A 19,420-nucleotide genomic window follows, 5' to 3' on the forward strand; every position below is an offset into this window, starting at 1 on the left:
GAGGAATTATAGTTCCTTATCACAATCCTTTATTCTGTAAATTTTTTTTTGTGGTCTTAAGCTCACCAGTGATCAGATGAGACCATGGCAGCCGGTACCAGTGCTGCAGAAAGAGCAAATCCTAGTGGTAGTTGGCCTGTGCTAGAGAGTGTTTATCTAGAGAGAAGTCTTAAAAGCATTAGTAAGAAGGTAAGTGTGCACATTTCCGAGTTTTTAAGTATAGTTTTTGCTAACAAGAGAGTACTTCTGTGTTTTTTCATGTGCTGACAATATATTTAATTTTAATATTGTGTTCTCTGCCTGACGGGATTTTGATAAGGCTCTTACTCTGCATGAAGAAGACAATAATTCTGTATGTGTTAGTTTGTATATTTTTTTTTTTCAAAGTAGCTTCCAGTGGCCAGGAATTACATGATTAAATCATATGGGAATGGTTACATAGTCAGTTGTATCTTGAGGATTTAAGCTGTTTAGAACTTGCAGTCACTTGGCTAGGCTTCGCGAACGAAGATTTGGGAAGGCTCTATCCACATTTGTTGCAAGCATGCTGGTGGCTGATTAGGCCAATAAGAGATAGACAAGTCCAACTGCAAAAGGCACAACAGAAAGACTCCTTAGGTGGTATATTCTGCAGGACACGATTCTTTCTGCATTGTCTTTTCTCCTCGAGAGTGATCCTGCGTATGTTCTCAAAGGGATCAGCAGCGTTATAGATGGTGTGTCTCCAGACCTCCCGATTGGAGGCCAGAGTAGACCAGTTATGTTGATCAATATGGCCAAGGCTGAGATGTTGTTTCAAGGAGTCCTTGTATCTTCTCTTCGGGGCTCTTCATGTGGCAGCTGGTGGCAAGTTCACCATAAAGCAGGATCTTAGGGAGGCGGTGGTCCTTCATCCTGGAGACGTGCCCTGCCCAGCGCAGCTGTGTTCTCAGCAACATGGCCTCAAGGCTTGTGACTGCTGCTTAGAACTTGCAGTAAGGCAACAAAAATACACAGGTCTCTAGAAAGTATTTTCGAAGTGTAGTTAAGTTGAAGATTGATTCAAACTTTTGTCCACAGCTGGGCAGGTGGAAGGAAAAGGACAAATGTTAACTTGAGAACAGCTGTTTTGAACTTGGTTATTGTTATGTCGTCTGGAGAGATGGAATGCTGTTTGTTTAATAGCACAGGGTAGAAACACGCTTATAAGGAGAAAATGCAGCCATAAGAAGATAGTGGAGTTTTATTTCCTGAATCCTTTTCCTGCAGAGTGCCGAAGGTGGCTGTAGCAGTGGTGTATGCTCTGCTCTGAAAAACACTTAAAAGCAGGGGGAGTTCTGCGTGCTTGAATGTGCTTTACATACTGCATTTCTATTTGTATAACTAGTATTACTTAAGAAAAAAAAGATTCAGCGTCAGAATGATATGTATATGCATATGAAAATAATGCCAGAGGGCATAAGAAGAATCTTAGAGCTTTTTTTCCCCCCCTCTTTTTATTTTAAGTTGCCTTCTTGGTTCTGCTTGTGATCCCCTGTAATCTGTTTCTTCTGCCCAGATGTTCTTTTTTGCCTTGTCTGATGTTATGCCTGTTTTTTTAGGATTTGTTTTAGTACAGCAATGCTTTGAAAGATGTTCTTGTTTTGTATGAGGTGTGGGTTATATGGGGGAAACACAATTTATTAAAATTTAATTTAATTTTTTAATTATTGTAACATGCATCTGGATTACATTTCAGTCAGCATGAGAAGTATCTGGTGTTGGTAATTCTGATGAACAGTTTCATGTGGTAGCATCCAGGTGTGTGCATATTATTTCTTCTCTTGGGCATTTAAAACATAGTAAATGCTGGAAGAGATGATCTGGACTGTGCTGTGCCTGCCTTAAAAGATCCCTTGGTAACTGCCATAATGTATTTCCAAGATAGTTAAACCTTGAGTAAAGGGGTTTTATTGGTATTCTAGGGATGCTTAGATACTGCAAAAGCAGGGATAGCTGGGAGAAACAAAACTCAAAACCATAGCTTATTGGGCCAATGCTTTGTGTATAAGCTGCTGCTTTTAGGCAGTAAGAATTCTTACCTAACATGTTGAATTGCTTGGTGAAGAAAAAAACCCCTGCCTTAGGCTATCTTTAGTGAGGTTCTGCCAGTGATTTAAGGATTTGCCAAAGGACCTTTCTCCTATAATCCAGTAGAAAGCACCGTGCTTACAGGAACACTTGTGGTTTTGTAAACGTGAGTTGTAGAAACTCGAGGATCTGTTAATTATTCTTCTGTTTGAAGACAACAGTTTTATTGAACCATATCCATGAACACAAACAGTGCATCTTGGAAACTGGCACTTTCCTTGCGTCTGAGGAAGTGTGTAGATTTTTTTGAGAAACTATCAGGTTTATTGTATTTGCTTGAAACAAAGATCAACTTTGTAATTTGGAGTAACAGCTGAATTTGGAAAGTCTTCCTAGGTAATTGAAGAATGTTTTTCTCCAGTGTGCTTGTATCTATTCAGGAAATTTTGTACACTTGTAGATACCTTCCTGCTGACTTCTAGGAATAAGTGGCCTGTACTGGTGAAGACCTGATTATATCCAGGAGGTCATAAAATGAGTCTAATTAATTTAGATCATCTTAAATCTTCAGTCCCTTTAGGCTGAAAATAAAACTGTAGTGAGTTGTGAGATCATGGTAGTCAGTCAGTGCATAGTCACAATCCATGCTGGGGGTGGGGAGAAACCGCAAAAAATTGAGGGAAAGTATGTCAGTCAAGTGTAAAACACTGTAGGTGTTCCAGCAAATATTTACTTTTGTTGGGAAGGAATTAGGTGGCACAGCCCTTAAATGATGTTTTGATGGGTTGGATTAGCTGCTAACACAGATAAAGGGACTGGGTCACCAATCTTTCTAATCTGTTAAAATAATACATTTTGTATAAGAACAAAGAAACTCTAATGCTCTGTTGATGTCTTTGAAGTCTAACATAAAAACGGGTCTTTTCAATATTTTTGAAATCACAGCTCTCATGCAGTAGGCAAGAAGTAGAATAATTTCTTAGAGGAACTCCTGAACTTTTTTCTAGTAGTTTTCACAAGATGTTATAAAGAAAAAAATGCTTAAAAAAATCTAAATTAAATAATCCATATAATTACATGTGCTTTGCTCTGTTTAATAAAAAGTACATTGAACAACTGAACCCAAATTTGGCTGATTTTTGTAGTAAAAACTTATTTTTCAAAGTACATAGTAGATAAAATGTTAATGCATTTTTTTTTCACATCTTAGTTGTAAAATTTAAGATACATCTGTCTTATAATAGGTAAATTTAACACTGCAAATTGTTGAGCTGTTAAGGATGTCTTCAGGATTCAATATCAACAGCTTTAAAAAAGAGAAGGAAAAAAGAAAGCAACCTCTACAGAAGAACAATGCCCAGAAACTCAAATTATTACATATAGGTTAATGGTTGGACTTGATGAGGTCTTTTACAACCTAAATGATTTTATGATTCTATGATATGTTGTACTAACAAGTGTCAGTCTTGCTTCTTAGTTGTCTAGTCTTCTATGAGTTTGCTTCCTTATCTTAATTGAAATTCAGATTTATTTAGTAGCAGTAGCCTCAATACTCAGGTTTTTAATCCAGGTGCATTTCTCGATTAAAAAACTACAGTAAACAAACTGATTGTGATGCCACAGAATGTATTTCATGTTTAGAAGTTCCATTCAAGGGTAAAGATGCTGTATACTTGCATTAAAAGCCTTGTTGCACTCCTCTTCTAACCAGAAGCTCAATAGTTATCACTGAGCCTTTATCTTTCTTTCTTTCCCATCAAAACTGTGATAACAAAATGGCTTAATATAAGATACCAAATTAGGAAAGCATCATCCAAAAAGTGAAGCCCACATTTTGAAACACTGACAGGGGAAGGCTGATTTGGCAGTGTTGGAAAAGCTCCTATTGCTGCCTTAACCTTTTAAACATACTTGTTTGCTATTTTGCAAAATGTTGAATACAGTTAGCTTTTTATATTAGAGAAACTTGACATTCAGCACTTTAAAGGGCTTGCTCTTTACTACTTAATTTGCAGAACTTGGTAATTCATAGTGTGTCTTGCCATCTGTAGGAAAAATAGTTTTAATTTCCACAAAATATGTATGTATATCTATAAAAATGAATACAGAAAAAACTCTTCTAAGTCTAGACTACATAGTTGAAATAATTTTTATTTAAAGTTTATTGTGTAATGTACCATATGTAGCTGAATAAACCCATTTTTAGCATACTTTTGTGTAAATATATTTGATTAAAATGTTATGCCTGCTTAATTAACTTCACAGACTTGCATTTCAGTAACTTCAGAATGTCTGCAAAAGTTTGCTCTGGCTACTTAAGTGGAAGAAAAAAAATGTTTTTTATGTTTTTCACATTCCTTATGATCACTGCATAAAGTTGAATATATTTACAAACCTAATTTGTTGGTGTTTTTTTTTTTACAATAAAATTTGATACCTTTTTTAAAAAGTTAACATATTTCTGTGTAAATGTTCGTGGAGTAGAGAGAACGTTGTTCATAATGTTTGGTAATATAAAGTCTGTGGTCTACATTATGTAAATAAGAAAATGTGCAAGTGAGGATTCTGCGTATTGAGAATCTAGATTTTATAAAGATGTCTTACTCAACTTGTAGACATTGTTATATTTCATTTTTCAACTGCAATTTAGAGAGAAAGGAAACAATGATAACTGATGTCTAAATCAAGATCCTATTTTTATTTCTATGGGCAGTTTTGAATTTTGCTCAGCTAATAATTCAGAAAGGAAGACATGTTTTGACAATTCCTTTTTTTTTTTGTTCCTTATACAGACAAAAGAAGTTGGTTTACTTGATGCAGACATATATGGACCTTCAATTCCAAAAATGATGAATTTAAAAGGAAACCCCGAATTAACACCAAGTAAGTGGAAGTGATTTTTCTTCCTGTCTTCGTTGTACAGGGATGAGCATGGTCCCCTCATCCACTCATTGGTGCTTCCTTGGTGTGGCACAGAAGGGATGCAAACAGAAGACTGACTTATTTGTTTATTTATATATAGTATTGAGATTGCTTTCAGAGCTAGCTTGTACAATTTAGGAGCATATTCAGGGTCTTATTTTTTGTTAATCCACAGACTTTGGCAGTTTCATGGATTATTACTATAGACAGTGGAAAGGCCATCTGGGAAAGGAAGGTTATTTAGTAGTTTTAAACTTGCTGTACAATACCCTGCAATAGATGACCTTCAATTAAAGAACAAAAGCCAGTAATCTAAGGAAAAAGAAAACATTAAAAGAAATAAGAGAAGGATCATTACAGGAGCTTGTACAAAATGTCCTTAAAATGATTCTGTTTGGTCTCTCTTCAACCAAACGTGCTCGGCCACTTGAGTAATTTGAAGTTGTGTGTGTGTGAATGCAGTGCAGAAGGTAAAGACATAGACAAAACTTCTACTTTTCCTTCTGCTAGGAAGAATTCTGGGAAAACATAAATTGAGGTAGGAGAGTCTTGAGAGAAATAAGGAAGATTTTTTTACTATGAATTTTGCGTTTGAAGTGCATCGTGCAGTATGAACACGAAAGGGCCTATTTTGTCATTTTTATGTGACATTGACTTTTGTTTCTCCAATTTTTTCTCTCACTGTCTGAAATATTGATTAGATAACTTAGAACTTCTTAGTCATTTTGCTCTGTATTTTATGAATCCATACAAAATGTAAATTTTCTTATGATCATACAAATGAACTTGCCAGAAATGCAAGAACTTAAGAGTATGTTTAGATATTGGGCAACTCAGTTTTGCTTCAGTGACTGTAGATATTTTGGTAAACAGCTGAAAATTCACTATGAGCTTTTGTCTCAACATGTTTCAAGCGTTGTTAAAAAATGCAGAGTTCAATGTAATAGAAAAAAATTGGAGGATTTTTCTGAACTGAAACTGCTGCTGTTGACTTCTAAGCACTAACATTTTGATCACTAAAACATATTCTTTCTAGTTCTGTGTGGAATGTACAAGTAAATATCAGGATTTAAAGAACATACTTTTTTTTTTTACCTGACAGAAAAATGAGTTTGTATCTTTCAAAAGCTTGACACATTACACAAGTCTGCTGAGAGAGACATGTAGTAATTTGGTATGAATGATAATAGGATAGAATTTGTATTTCAGGGATTTTGTTCACTTCTCTGTGCGCTTTTAACTCTTGAGTTGGTGAAAGTGCTGTCAAAGATGGTTTAATTGTGAAAATTGGAATGTGGATGGTGTAGGAAACTTAAATTGTGAACTTCAAGGATGCATTTAATGAGTGACAGATACAATAAGCTCGCAAAGAGATGATCCATTGTAGGTGTGTGGAGATATATATATATATATAAAATGTGTATATATATGTATGTATAGATACACAAATGCGTATGACCCTTGTATTTTGGTATAATGAGGGTCAGTGTTATCTTCTGATTTCTTGCTGTGTTTTCTAGAGTAAAACAAGCACTGAACAAATACTGCATAGCAATTGAGAAAGCCCAGGCAGTTCTGTGTTACTTGTATGCATGAACTATGTCTACACAACAATAAGTCAATTAAAAACATTTTTAATAGCATAGCAATCAAAAATATGTTTAATGTCTAATGTTGTCTTCATTGTGAGGCCTGGATTTGAAAATGAATCTGTAGAGTAATCCTGGGAAGTTCTGAGCGCTCCTGCAACCTTTGATTTCTATTTCTTTTCTCACACAAGCAGTTGAAAAGGGATTAGAGATGCCTGGTACAATACAAAATAAGTCCATGCAGTAACTATTACTGCTGAATAGAAATTATTATGGTTATGCTATTTTTATTTAAGTATTCAAAATGAATTAGGAGTTCTTGTTGAGGAGAGTCTGTATAAATGGAAGATACTCCATTAATTTAATTTTGCTAGCTGTAGTACATTGGAAACTCTGCTAACATTTAATAGGCTGTCATTCAAAATACTTTAGCTAAATGGTCAGAGAAATATTGGTTAATAAGTTCACAACTGAATTTAATTAGCTAATGGAATTATCTAACTATGGAATAAATATTAACATCAGCTACAATGTATACACAGGGCAATGCTAATAACACAAGTAACAATAGCATTTATTCTTTCCCGAATAATTTACTGAAAAGCTGTTTTCTGGCTTAGTGAACTGCATATTTTTTTTTTCTTTTAAATCTGCCATTTAAACTAGTTGGCAGAGAGTAAAAACTATTATATTGCCAAAAAAATATGGCCATTTTGCCAGATAAATAAGTTTCTTCAGTTAGCTTAAATGATTATGGAGGTTTTGGTGGGCAAATCTTTGACAGTTGACTGCTCTCTTAGTATTTCAAACCTTTGCTCATTTTATGATAGCTTCAGTGTCTCTTCTGTTTCTTAATAAAATGGTATATTCAAAAGATCAGTAGTGTGTGTCTGTTTTCAAAATTTAGAATGAAAAGTAATTTCTGAGAGAAGGCTACCAGTGTTTGTAGCTGGCCCCATTGAGTCTATATAATATTGGGGCAACTAAAGAAATGGACACTTGCATTTTTTCACTGGGCTATGTTTACATGTCTGCTACTCTTTAGACTGTGATAGCAGACTCTTGTAAGAGAAAGTGAATATTTAAAATAGTTGTGACTGTTTAAAGATGTCTGCTGGAATATAAAGAGATTGTGGTGCATCTGTTTGAGGGTTACAAACAGAAAATTTGGAGTGGAATAGTTAAATAGAAAAAATGTTATATAAGTAGCATATTTATTGTGGTAGTCATGAAGAAGTTTCTTGATCTTGCATAAGAGTTTAAATTTAAAGATACAGCTTGAGGTCTCCAAGTTGTCTTTATCATGCTCTACCAATGGCACTGCATCATGATTGATTCTTTCAAAAAAGTCATATTTGCTACTGACATTACTTCATGATTTTGTGAGCAAGTGTTTTTTAGTCTAATAATATCCATTATTGATTCTATTTTCAAAGAAGTCTGAATTGAAACCCTGTGTTTTACTTTTGGTAATGTCTTATCCCAGTTTATCTGGATGGCTGAAGTAGAGTAGGTCCCATGTGCCTTACATGGGACAAAATAGTACTTCAGAATGTTGTAATTAGTTGTGGTTTATATTTTGGAGGCTTTTCAATATATGATGAAGTAGTTGAAAGCGAGAAGACTACTTAAGTGTTAAATATTTTATTCTGATCCTTGACTGTTGCCTTCAAACCTGTAACAATTAACCTCAACTGGTTGAATACAGCTATTGATGAGTTCACTTGTGGCAAAAATTGATGATCTTTACTTTGAAGGTAAAGGAGATGGAAGATACCCAGTTCTACAAGGAATTAGTTATAGTGCATACAGTTGTTAGCTGCTGTTTAAAAAAAAAAAACCTGTAGGGGATTAATTTATTAAAATTTTATTTTTCATTATTCATAAATTATACAATTAGAAAAAAAAAAGGGTGAAAAAGTATAAGATAAAAATATAGTGTAGTAAGTAAAGCCTCTTACTGAGAGCAGTCTTTTTGGATAAATGGCAAATCAAATTTTACCAAATACTGTTCCAGTATAAATTACTGAAACACTGTGACCTGAAAAAATACATTTGAAGTCCTTGAAAGTGGAGTTGTATTACTCTTCATGTTGTTAATCCTGCAGTGCAGTAATTCTAAGTGATTTGATATGGATTATTAGCAGATATTCATTATATTATGAAGTTTACTCGTTAAGATACAAATGGTTATTTGGTTCAGCTTACACAAAAATTGGAATTAAATTGCAAAATGATTTTATTATAGGAACATGATAGATACACTTTTCATTGTACGTAAATAAACAAAAGAAATTAATCATGTTTTGGTACACTGAACACATTTACCTTTTTGCTTATTTCAGAGGAATAAATGTTTCCATTGCCCTTCTCTGCTAGAAGTAAAATTGAAAGACTGTAATTAAATCTGAATGTTCTCAATATTTTTACCTTGCAATTTCACTTTCATGCTTTTTTTCCTCTCTAGGCTTCTTGCAGTATTCTCCCTCTTTCCTTCTCTGCAGTACAATGGAGTGGCTTTCCAGAATAGAGAAATAAAGCACAATATGTCAAAAATAGGAAAAAAAAGTGGTTTAATCCTTTCCCTATAGAGACCAGAGGCTAAAAGTGACTGTAGGAGTTTAAAAGCCAACATCTCTTTGCTTTAGTTGATAGTCCTAATCTTGTAAAGTACAGAGAACTTCACCTTAAAAGTGATGAAATTAGAATAAAATCACAGAAGGATGTAGGAGGAGATTCATATGAAATGCAAAAGGAAATATTTAATATGCACAGGAACACATTTTTTTTAAAGTAGAGAATCGACAAGTTTACTGTAGTTTTAATCTATGTCATCAGTGTCCGGTGTCAGAGTTTAACCCCAGCTGGCAACCAAGGCCCGTACAGCCACTCACTCACTCTCGTAAGGAAACTAAAATCCACACACACAAGCAAAGCAAACCCAGGAATTCATTCACCACTTCCATGGGCAGGCAGGTGTTCAGCCATCCCCAGGAAAACAGGGCTTCATCCTGGGTAACGGTTGCTTGGGAAGACAAAATGCCATCACTCTGAACATCCTCCCTTCCTTGTTCTTCCCCCAGCTTTATATGCTAAGCATAATGTCATATAGTGTAGAGTAGTCCTTTGGTTAGTTGTAGTCATATGTCCCCTCTGTGTCCCCTCCCAGTTCCTTGAGTACCCCCAGCCTGCTTGCTGTTGGGGTGGGGTAGAAGCAGAAAAGACCTGGACTCTGTGGAAGCACTGCTCAGCAGTATCTAAAACATTCCTCTGTTATCAACACTGTTTTCAGCACAAATCCAAAACACAGCCCCATACCAGCTACTATGAAGAAAATTAACTATCTCACCCAAAATCAGCACAATTACATATAATCCTTTGAACAGTTTTTTCTCCCATGTCTTTTCACCTGAATTTCTTTTGGTTTTGGGTCTTGCTTACAATGTTAAACCTAGAAAGGCTGAATTGACTCAAATGTATTGAGTTTCATAGTTTTGTTTTGAAAGGAATTAAAGTCCCTAGTTAACTGGAATTTTTTTTGAAGTTGGGTCTTGGATTGAAGCTAATCTGTAGTGAATGTCTGCTGCTTGGGTTCCTGCTGCTCCCTGTTCTGCACTGCTGTTCTCTGTCACCCTGTTACGTGACTGACTTGGGCAGTCCCCCTGTCACACCAGCAAGTCAGTGCTTCAGATGACATGAGCTTTCCCAGAGGTTTTGTGTGTCAGGACAAGATACCTTGAACTGAATGTTGGGTTAGTCTGTTTTCTTCCTTGTGGATATAATGAACTAAAAGAACCCACCCAAATTAGTCTGATAAAGCTTTTGATCCACTATAAATAATTTTTTTGGCTCCATGGGGATCTGAAAGCATTTCAAAATGTGAGTTATTTTAGCAATTGTAAGAAAGACATTTGTGATGGAAGGTAGTGGCATGATACTTAAAACTAGTCACTTGTTACTATTTTAAACCTAACAAGTCAGTGCTGCTTTAAAATGTAACAAAGATGTGACTAAATCGCGACTTGCTTTTGAAGTGTAGTCTTCCAGCAAGCAATTAGTCCTTTTGCTTTTACATAGGACTGATAAAGTCATATCTGCTAAACTCTTCTGTTAATGAAAAAGCTTTTACAGAGCTTTCTTTCCTCTGCCGTCTATCAGGAGGAAAAAAAGTAGAAAACCTGCTCAGGTAATGGGACTGGTACACATATGAGAACCAAATCTTTTGGGAAAAGCTGCATTTCATTATGTGTATGTTTCTTGAAATTGAACAAGGAGCATGGAATAATGCTCTTGAAGTCTCATTACTAGTTTGCTTTGGTTAAGTATTTGTGATGCGTTCATGGTTAGATAACACTGTTAGTCTGGAATGTAATGGGCAATCACAGCCTTCCTTGTGTGGAGCTCTTCAAGCTTAAAATACAAATTGCAGTGTTTCTGGGGCAATCCTGCAAGTAAACTTATAATACAGTGTGAAATCAAGCTTGAAGTCTCAATTAGTCTGTCACTTACCGTAGAATATTCTGGACTTCTGGCACAAGCAGTTAAAACAAGGATTTAAAATTTGTGACTTTGACTGACCTTTTGGTGACAGCATCCTTTACCCTCTGACATAGATTGGTGTCTCTGTGTTTTATTGCAGGATACCCTGGGGCCCTGTTGCTATTCATTCCCTTTCCCTCTGCTGCATTTCTTTCCTCTTTACCACACTGAGGGTGGAATTCAGTTGTCTTTGCTTAGGAAACTAGTACTGCTAGTGGAGTATGATGTCTGGTGTCTTGCTGCCCCTTCAGGTTTCTTCCTATGCCCTCTGCCAAATCTGCTAGCCCTGTACAGATCTCAGCTCCCTAAGGCATCCAGAGTGGCAGGAGACATCTGTATTTACACAAGTAAAGCCAACCATTTTGCTACTCTTCCTGTCCAGTGTTTCTTCCCTTTCCCCCTTCTTTCCCCTCCTTCTTTCCCACCCCTTTCTTCTTTCCCTTTCCTGATACTAGAAAGCCTATATGGTCTGAAGCCTTTGTGTCCTTGGCTGGAACCTGGATCCTCCCTTTACAGGATGTTGACCTTGGGAGGTGACTTTCAAAATAAACAGCAAATAAGTTCCTTATATTTGTATGTTGTGACAGCCATATGAGAATTACTATGTTGGATGTATGTTGTGTATGTTGGAGTCCTAAGTTAGATTGTGATGGCATCCTGTAGTCACTGCAGGATATGAAATTGTATACAATTAAAATCCAGATGATGCAAAATATTTTGAAATCTTATAAGTGACCATGCTGAAAACCTATTGCAGCTTGTCTGTAGGTATGGCTCATTGAGTTTGTGTCAGATAATCTGGGTTAATGTACCGGACCCCAGACTGCTCTGCAGTGTCTCTGTCTGACTGGCATGGTGACCGCGTGTTTCAGTGTGCCAGACGTCTTCTGTGTTTCAGGCAGTGAGTTGTCACCAAGATGTGTAGAGGTGGGAAACAGCAATTTGCCATGAAAACCCAGCTAATGATGAGCTGTGCAAACAGCAACAGAACCTGTAACTTTTGTATAAACTATGATGAAGTATCAGCTTGCTCAAATTCTGATAAATATATGCAGAGGATGGGTTTTATTTAAATAAGGTACTGTAAAAGATGGAATACTTAAACTTATGAGCAATTCAGAAATATGCTTTTAAAGCTGCTGCTTTAAATGCTGCTAAAATATTTTTCAGAGACTTATTGTGAGCAATATGTAGTGTAACTCTCTAAGCCTTTTCTAATGTATGCTGTTTGTGCCTCAGTTTGCTTTTTAAAGTTTAAATTCTTTTAGATGTATTTGGGAGTTTCAAGTGAAAATGTGTAACTTCAGCAATGCACCTAAACTGTTTAGATCACCTAGATGTTTATTACTTGTTCATTGCATGCTTTCCAACAATGGAAATGCTTCAAGTGGAGCTGTGGCTCTGTTAGAGTATCTGACCTAGGGGAACACCGCATAGGTCTCCAGATCCATGGGATTGTTGAATAATCTTGATTCCATCATCTGTAAATGAGATAATAATTTGCCACCTTAGAAGCGTGTTGTTAGGTAAAAATGTTCATTTTAGGTGCATGAGAGTTACAGAAACAGGGCTTGTATAAAAATTAAGAATCAGGAAACAGTCACATTCAGAGCGTAGCCTGGAGCTTGCAGTAGTGTCTGTGCTCGCAAAACTTCTATGTTGGTAGCGTCTTTGGAAACATTTGGAAATGTGCATGCATTGAGGATGTTTTTAACTGGAAAATAGTACAAATGTTCTACTTTTTCATAGATATTGAAGCTAGAAGAACTTTAAAAGCAGCAACTTTGCTACTTAATGACCAAAATCCAGTTAGGACAGACAGGTGACTTTGAATATTAATATTTATTGAAGACAAAGATTAAATAAAATAATTACTAGAAAGAATTCTAGAAAGTTTCTGATCTTGCATTATAGTGGCAAGTTCCAAAAATAGCGGAGTGTAATAGGAAATCTTTAACAGGGAGGAAAATCTGGGCTTCTAGTGTTCTCCTCTCATGTTTGGATGTTTTTTTTGGTCTTTGAAGTGGTAAAAAAATCCCAACCTACCCTGTAGTTCAGACACTTGAAAACTCAAAGCAGCTCCTCTGCATTAGTGCTCATTGAGTCAGTCAGCTCAAAATACCTTTGCTAGGACGTTACATGATCTACTATATTAATATTTAATAATTATAATATACCTTTGCTTTTCTTAAACAGTATAATGCCTCCTAAGGAGGAGTATTCTGGAATAATTATCTTTACTTGCTTTATAAGACTAAATGTAAGCTTTTGCTTGCTCTAATGTATCCATCAACAGACCTCTTCTGAAACTAAGCCAAGAATCGAAGTGGCTCCTTGTAGCTTAACCCTGAAGGGCAGCCGAGCACTTGGTAGCTGCTGGCTCACTTTGCCTGAGAGTGATGGGGAGAGAACTGGAAGGGTAAAACCTAGAAAACTTGTGGGTTGAGATAAAGACAGTTTAATAGGGAAAGCAAAAGCCACACATGCACAAGCAAAGCAAAACAAGGAATCAATTCACTACTTCCTATGAGCAGGCAGGTGTTCAGCCATCCCCAGGAAAGCAGGGCTCCGTCATGTGTAACTTACTTGGAGACAAACTCCGTAACTCTGAATGTCCCCCTATGTATTTCTTCTTTCCCCAGCTTTATAAGCTGAGCATGATGCCATGTGATATGGAATATCCCTTTGGTCAGTTGTGATCTTATGTTCTGGCTGTGTCCTGTCCCCCGTTCCTTGTGCACTCCCAGCCTGCTCACTGGTGGGGTAGTGTGAGAAACAGAAAGGATTTTGACACTGTGCAAGCACTGCTTAGCAATAACTAAAATATCTCTATGTTATTGTCACTGTTTTCATCACAAATCCAAAACATATCACCATGCAAGCTACTATGAAGAAATTTAATTATCTGAGCCAAAATTATATATATATAGCTCTGTACAAACTTTCTGTGCTGTACTAATCCATGGCCACCATTGAACAGCTATGTCAGCCTTTTCAGAGGAGTGGAGTAACTCAGTTACCTTGGCAGGATAGTCTGCAAGGCTTGATGTTTTTTGGGAGGGAAAAAAAGCTTAGTAAAAAATAATTCCAAAATGCAGAAGATCCATCTTCATTACATCAATGTCATTCTTCCCCATATGAGTCCATTCTTCCCCACTGAGCCTTCAGACCAGTCGTAGAGATCTTCTAATCAGCAGTCTGCTGTAATGCTGTTACAGATTTGCATGTCTGCCTCTTCTAGTGCCTTACTTTTATTCTATCAGAAAAGGCATTTATTGATATGTCCTTGGTGCTCTGTTGATCTTACTGATCTGATTTTGTATGTTCAGAGAAAACACAGCATCCTTTTATTTAGGGCCATCAAGCTTACTGGAAAATTGTAATTGATCTCTTGGCATAGGTGGCATAATATTGCTGTGTGTTGTGATTTTAAGAAATCTGTTTTGCTGTGTGTTGACTTTTTGGAGCTGCATGGAAGGCCTCTGATAACAGAGAAGCAATGGGAATTGGAGATGTTACTGAGATCTCATTAAGCTAAATCTTCTTTACGTGTTATGTTTTAGAAGATCTTCACCAGTCCCAGGGCGAAGGAGAGGGAAGGCCTGTTGCTTTTGATGAGATGAGGGTGATTACCAGAGCCCACTGAAGCACTTGAGATTTGAGATAGATAGATTTAACAACAGAGGCCCCTTTGGTTGCTCTGTAGATCAGTGTTTGTCTACTCACAGCAACTCTCCTGTTTTACCCACCAAAGTGAAGGCAAGGGAGATCTCTGAACATGTGTGAGATTAGGCTGTGTACGTAGTTTCTCTGCAGAAGAAATGGTCCACACAGGTAGTGGATGTTGAGATGTTAGCCTCTTGATATTTGACTGACAGTGCAGAGCAGTTGGATTGAACTGAGAAGTGGCTTAGTATTTTGATAAAGTTTCCAGAATAAATATATCTTTTCCATTCATCTTACTCTCTCGTTGCTGGTCCTCATGTGCTGAACATCAAAAATTGACCTCTCCTTTTGTTTTCATTTTTTTGTCTTAAAATTTTTCATGATAAGAAATGGAGACTGTGAATCTGCAATGATATATACTCTTGGAGATACTTTTTTCCTCATACTTTTTTAAAACCCTCTCAGATAAATACGTAGTCATTTCTGTCAATATTTCTAACTTGTGGTGATGTGTATGTTCTTTATAAGGACACCAAAGCAGTGCCTGGAAAGGGCTCTAGGCTGAAGTTCAGATGTAATCAACCTCTTCATAACAAAACTGTCCTACTGCAGGGGAAGAAGTAAGACTATGGTTCCTAGAAATTTGGTTAGACAGCATAATGCCACCAAAAGAAACCCTGACAAAACACTGAAGAGCTGCACAAGTCAAGAAGAGCTCTATGCACCGGTACAGTGTATCAGTCCAAGCCAGTCTCTTTTCCAATAATAGTTTCCATACTCATTTCTGAATGCAATAGTCATGCAAGTGGTTTGTTTAGCTTCCTATTTTGTTCTTTTTTGATTTGTAAATCAAAACATCCAATTTATTTTCAACTGTATTTCTACAAAATTACATGTCTTGAATGCCCACTTACTTGATTGCTTGAAAGCTTTTATCTGTAGAGTTTAGCTGTTTAATTTGCGTGCTTTTGGTTGATTTTTTTTTTTTGAATTTTGAGTTGAGCTTTGAATGTACTGCATTACATTCACATTGTTTTTATTTTAGTCTATCTATTTTGCTTTGGGTGCATAAAAGGTTTCTGTCAAAATAATATATTTTTTATTGCTTAAAGTATTCTTTCTATTTTCTGCTGGTTCCTGTCTGTGCGTGCTCTTAAAAGACATCAGCTAGACCAAAGAAAATTCCTTTTGTTCTTTTGTATGTGTGCGCGTGCCATTTTGAGATAAGGTGTGGAATTAGGTGGCAGAGACTATAAAGAGGAGTTTTGGCTTTTGCAATGTTTTGTTTTGAATGCTCTCTCCTTTTGTTAATTTCTGCTTGCTTACCCCTTTACCAGCAGTACAATTACAGCATTTCCTCCCCTATTTTTATTCTTGACACCTGAGAGCATAGGAATATGAAGCATGACAAGGACATTACCTCTGCAATATTCAAATAAGCATCTTTTGTCCTACAGAAATTTTAGAAGTCTGCAGACTACTACTAGCCTGAAGAAATCCAGGACTTCTTTCCTTGAGCTGCTGACAATGTGTAATTTAGGGGTGTCTTTATTTAGTACCTCTACTCTGGGTTCCAAAGCAGCCTTAACAGAAGGAGATAAATTCCCAAAACTCTAGTGTGTTAATGGGAATGTTCTTCTGATTCATGAGATTGATGAATAACAGTTTAAAAAAAATATTTAAAATCCCATTATGTCGTAGGACTTTGGTTTTGTTCTGATATAAATGACTCAGTTTAGTGAAGTATTGCAGAAGTAGAAGGCTGCTTAATAGGGAATTTATGCTTCACAGCATGGGGATTTCATGAAAATAGATCAAGTTGGTTTTGGCAGCACAAAGTGACATTATATTATGGACAAATAAATTGTTATTTTGGCAAAAGATGAATGGTATCAGTAAAATGTAACAACCTAATTAAAAGTGAGGTCAAATTCTTGTATAGGATAGGTAAATGTATACTGAAGGGATAAGAGGGAAAAATAGACAACTGTTTAAGAAGAGAGGAAAAACTGCTCTTAAAAGATAAAAAAAAGCATAAGCATATTTCTTTAACAAAACCCCCAAACCCACAAAACCAACTCCCCTTCAAAAAAAAACCAAACCCTTGTTTGCTTCTGTTTTAGAAAATCTAATGAGGCCCCTTAAGAACTATGGAATCGCATGGTGAGCATATGTTTTAATTTAAATCAAGCTTCTTTTGAGATGTACTTGATATTGTGCTGGAAAGCTTAAGTTTTTGCATTGTTGTTTCAGCATGTCTATGGGTTTCTTGATAGAAGAGACTGCCCCAGTTGTGTGGAGAGGGCTCATGGTAATGTCAGCTGTTGAAAAATTGTTGAGACAGGTAAGGACTTAGGTACATATTTATGTTTCAAACTAATCAGTTATTTTAAAATATATTTAACTTATACATGAGTGTCCATGACATTATTTCATATGTTAGTGGTGAGCATTTTCATATCTTGGTCTTCATAAATTCTTAAGAATTTACTCTTAACTTCTGGTAACAGGGAAAGTTGATACTTTTGCATTTACCTATCTCCTTCAAATAGAGCTGTTGTTACATGCATTTGATGAGTGAATTGCCCCAATTTGCCTGCCTTCTCATTCCTTTTTATGTTTCTTTATGCATGAAAAAAAAGGCATTTTGAAGTTGCCTAAGGATTTGAATGTATAGGTATCTATGCATATCTACAGCTGTATTCCCTTATGTGCTTGTTAATTCACCAGCACTAAGAATTCCTAGATGGCATTTGACATGTGACAAGTACAGGAAAATGCAGATAGATTGTTAGTTAATAAGTTTCCTGGCATGTAGAAGCAGGGTGGCTTTTTTTTATTTTTTTTTGACAGATTTTTTTTTTCTTTTATTGTGAATAGATCTGTGAAGTGCTAATGAGACAAACAGCTGAAAAAATGCATTAAGGTTGTGTGTTTAGACTTTGAAGGGACCCAAATTGTCCACAGCTGACATCCATTTTGGGGATCTAATGTCTACAGCTTGGAGATCACAAGGTTTCTATATGTCTTCTTTAAATGCCTCCAAATCTTATGTTCCTTTAACAACTGAAAAGAATATTTTTTTCAGCCTTTTTCCATTTTTACAGAATTCTCCTCTAACATGGACTTTAGAATAGTGGCACTCATGGCTCTAGTCAGAAAAGCCAAAATTTTGGGAGGAGCATCTTTGTCTAGAATTGACCTCTAAAAGTAAGGGGTATGATGGCAACAGCTGTGGAAGGCTGTTCTGACCTCTTTGTGTGTTGCATTGCACTGGCCAGGCTCACAAAACCAGAATGTAAAGCCCTGAAGGCAGAGCTAAAGTTAGCACCTGCTGGATTGGTGTGCTCCCCCCTGAGAGACTGAAGGCTGGCAGGTGCTCCAGTAGCCTTACTTCAGTCAGTGGGATCCCCAGATGGGAAGCCTGTGCCATCATTCTTCTGGAGGGTGTGGACGATGCCGTGTAATGAGCTTGTTGCTCCCTAGCAACCAGTGATGCAGATACATGCTGTCTGACCGTGCTGTGGGAATGAGACACGTCCATTAATGCTCAGGGCATTGCTGATTTGCCTGAGAGTGGAACCTGAGTTCTGAAAGAAGGCGGCTTTACAGCTAAATTTCTTCCCACGTGCATTTTGCTTCTGCATCATGACCAGGATAGTCTTAAATTTGTGCTGGAAAAAGTTGTTTGAATCTACTCCTTCCAAGAAAGAAGCTTACAGATCAGAGGGAAATGCAGAAGGTCTATCAGATGTACAGACGGTTTTTAGAAAAGAAATAATGCATTTTCCAGACTGAGACATGTCATTTTATTTTTAAAGCTGTACTCTCCCTTCTGACGTAGCTACTAGTCAGTCTCAAGAAGAGGTTAACTGTAGGACCAATAGTTTTATAACCTTGGACACCTAACCAAGAGGGAACAACAGCATGTGATGATGCTTTTAAAGATACTGTCATTCCATTTTATATTAGTTGTTTTGTGATTTGTTGGGGACTTTGAAAATTTTTCTTGTTTTCTCTTTATCTGTTCTGGTTGGTCTTAGCTATTAACTTTTGTTTGACCGGATAAAGTTGCTTCTAAGAGTAAAATACTTCGGCTTGTATTTAACTTTCTAAACCCATATTTTTAAGAAATAGCTGCTTTGTCTCATTAGCTGCATAGAAACCATTTAAATTAGCTCCCTAATCTAGATTTGTAGGATAATATATGTGTAAGGGGTCCCTGTACATTCAGGCAAGCTGATAAAATATTAAGTTCTTAAAATAATTAATTCAGCCAGATAGAAAACACAGAGGTTCCCAGACTTCTGTGTTAGAATAATTCTTGGTATTTTATAATTGGTTTTTTTTTGGTAGGTGATGGAGAGGTTTTTTATTTGTTTTAAGAGCATCAAGACTATGTGTTCACTCTGTAAATAACTTTGGATACTTGTTTGGTTTTTTCCATATGAACAAATCAGTTTTCCAGAGTTTATCATGCTTCAGATACTGCAATAAAGCATTTGAAGTTCTCAGCTTCCAAATTCATTTATGAGGACTTGTTGGCTCATAATTGATTTGTGCCTGTAATGAGTATTTAAACGCTTTTCTTTTACTTGGAAGCTATTTAAATTTCTGGAATTCTTACTTGGGAAAATATATTTGTTCAATATATA

At 36.4% G+C, this 19,420-nt stretch overlaps 1 protein-coding gene across 1 annotated transcript in view; it reads left to right on the forward strand.

Annotated features, from left to right (window-relative positions):
* The window catches only part of NUBPL (NUBP iron-sulfur cluster assembly factor, mitochondrial), an 83,472-nt gene that overhangs the window by 14,609 nt on the left and 49,443 nt on the right, over nucleotides 1-19,420 (forward strand). Inside the window, exons 4-6 of the mRNA XM_064658581.1 lie at nucleotides 4,842-4,932; nucleotides 16,889-16,928; nucleotides 17,019-17,109. Of these exons, the coding sequence (XP_064514651.1) occupies nucleotides 4,842-4,932; nucleotides 16,889-16,928; nucleotides 17,019-17,109 (222 nt within the window). The remainder of the gene's footprint in view (nucleotides 1-4,841; nucleotides 4,933-16,888; nucleotides 16,929-17,018; nucleotides 17,110-19,420) is intronic.

This window comes from Pseudopipra pipra, chromosome 6 (genome assembly GCF_036250125.1).
Source record: "Pseudopipra pipra isolate bDixPip1 chromosome 6, bDixPip1.hap1, whole genome shotgun sequence".
Taxonomy (NCBI): Eukaryota; Metazoa; Chordata; class Aves; order Passeriformes; family Pipridae; genus Pseudopipra; species Pseudopipra pipra.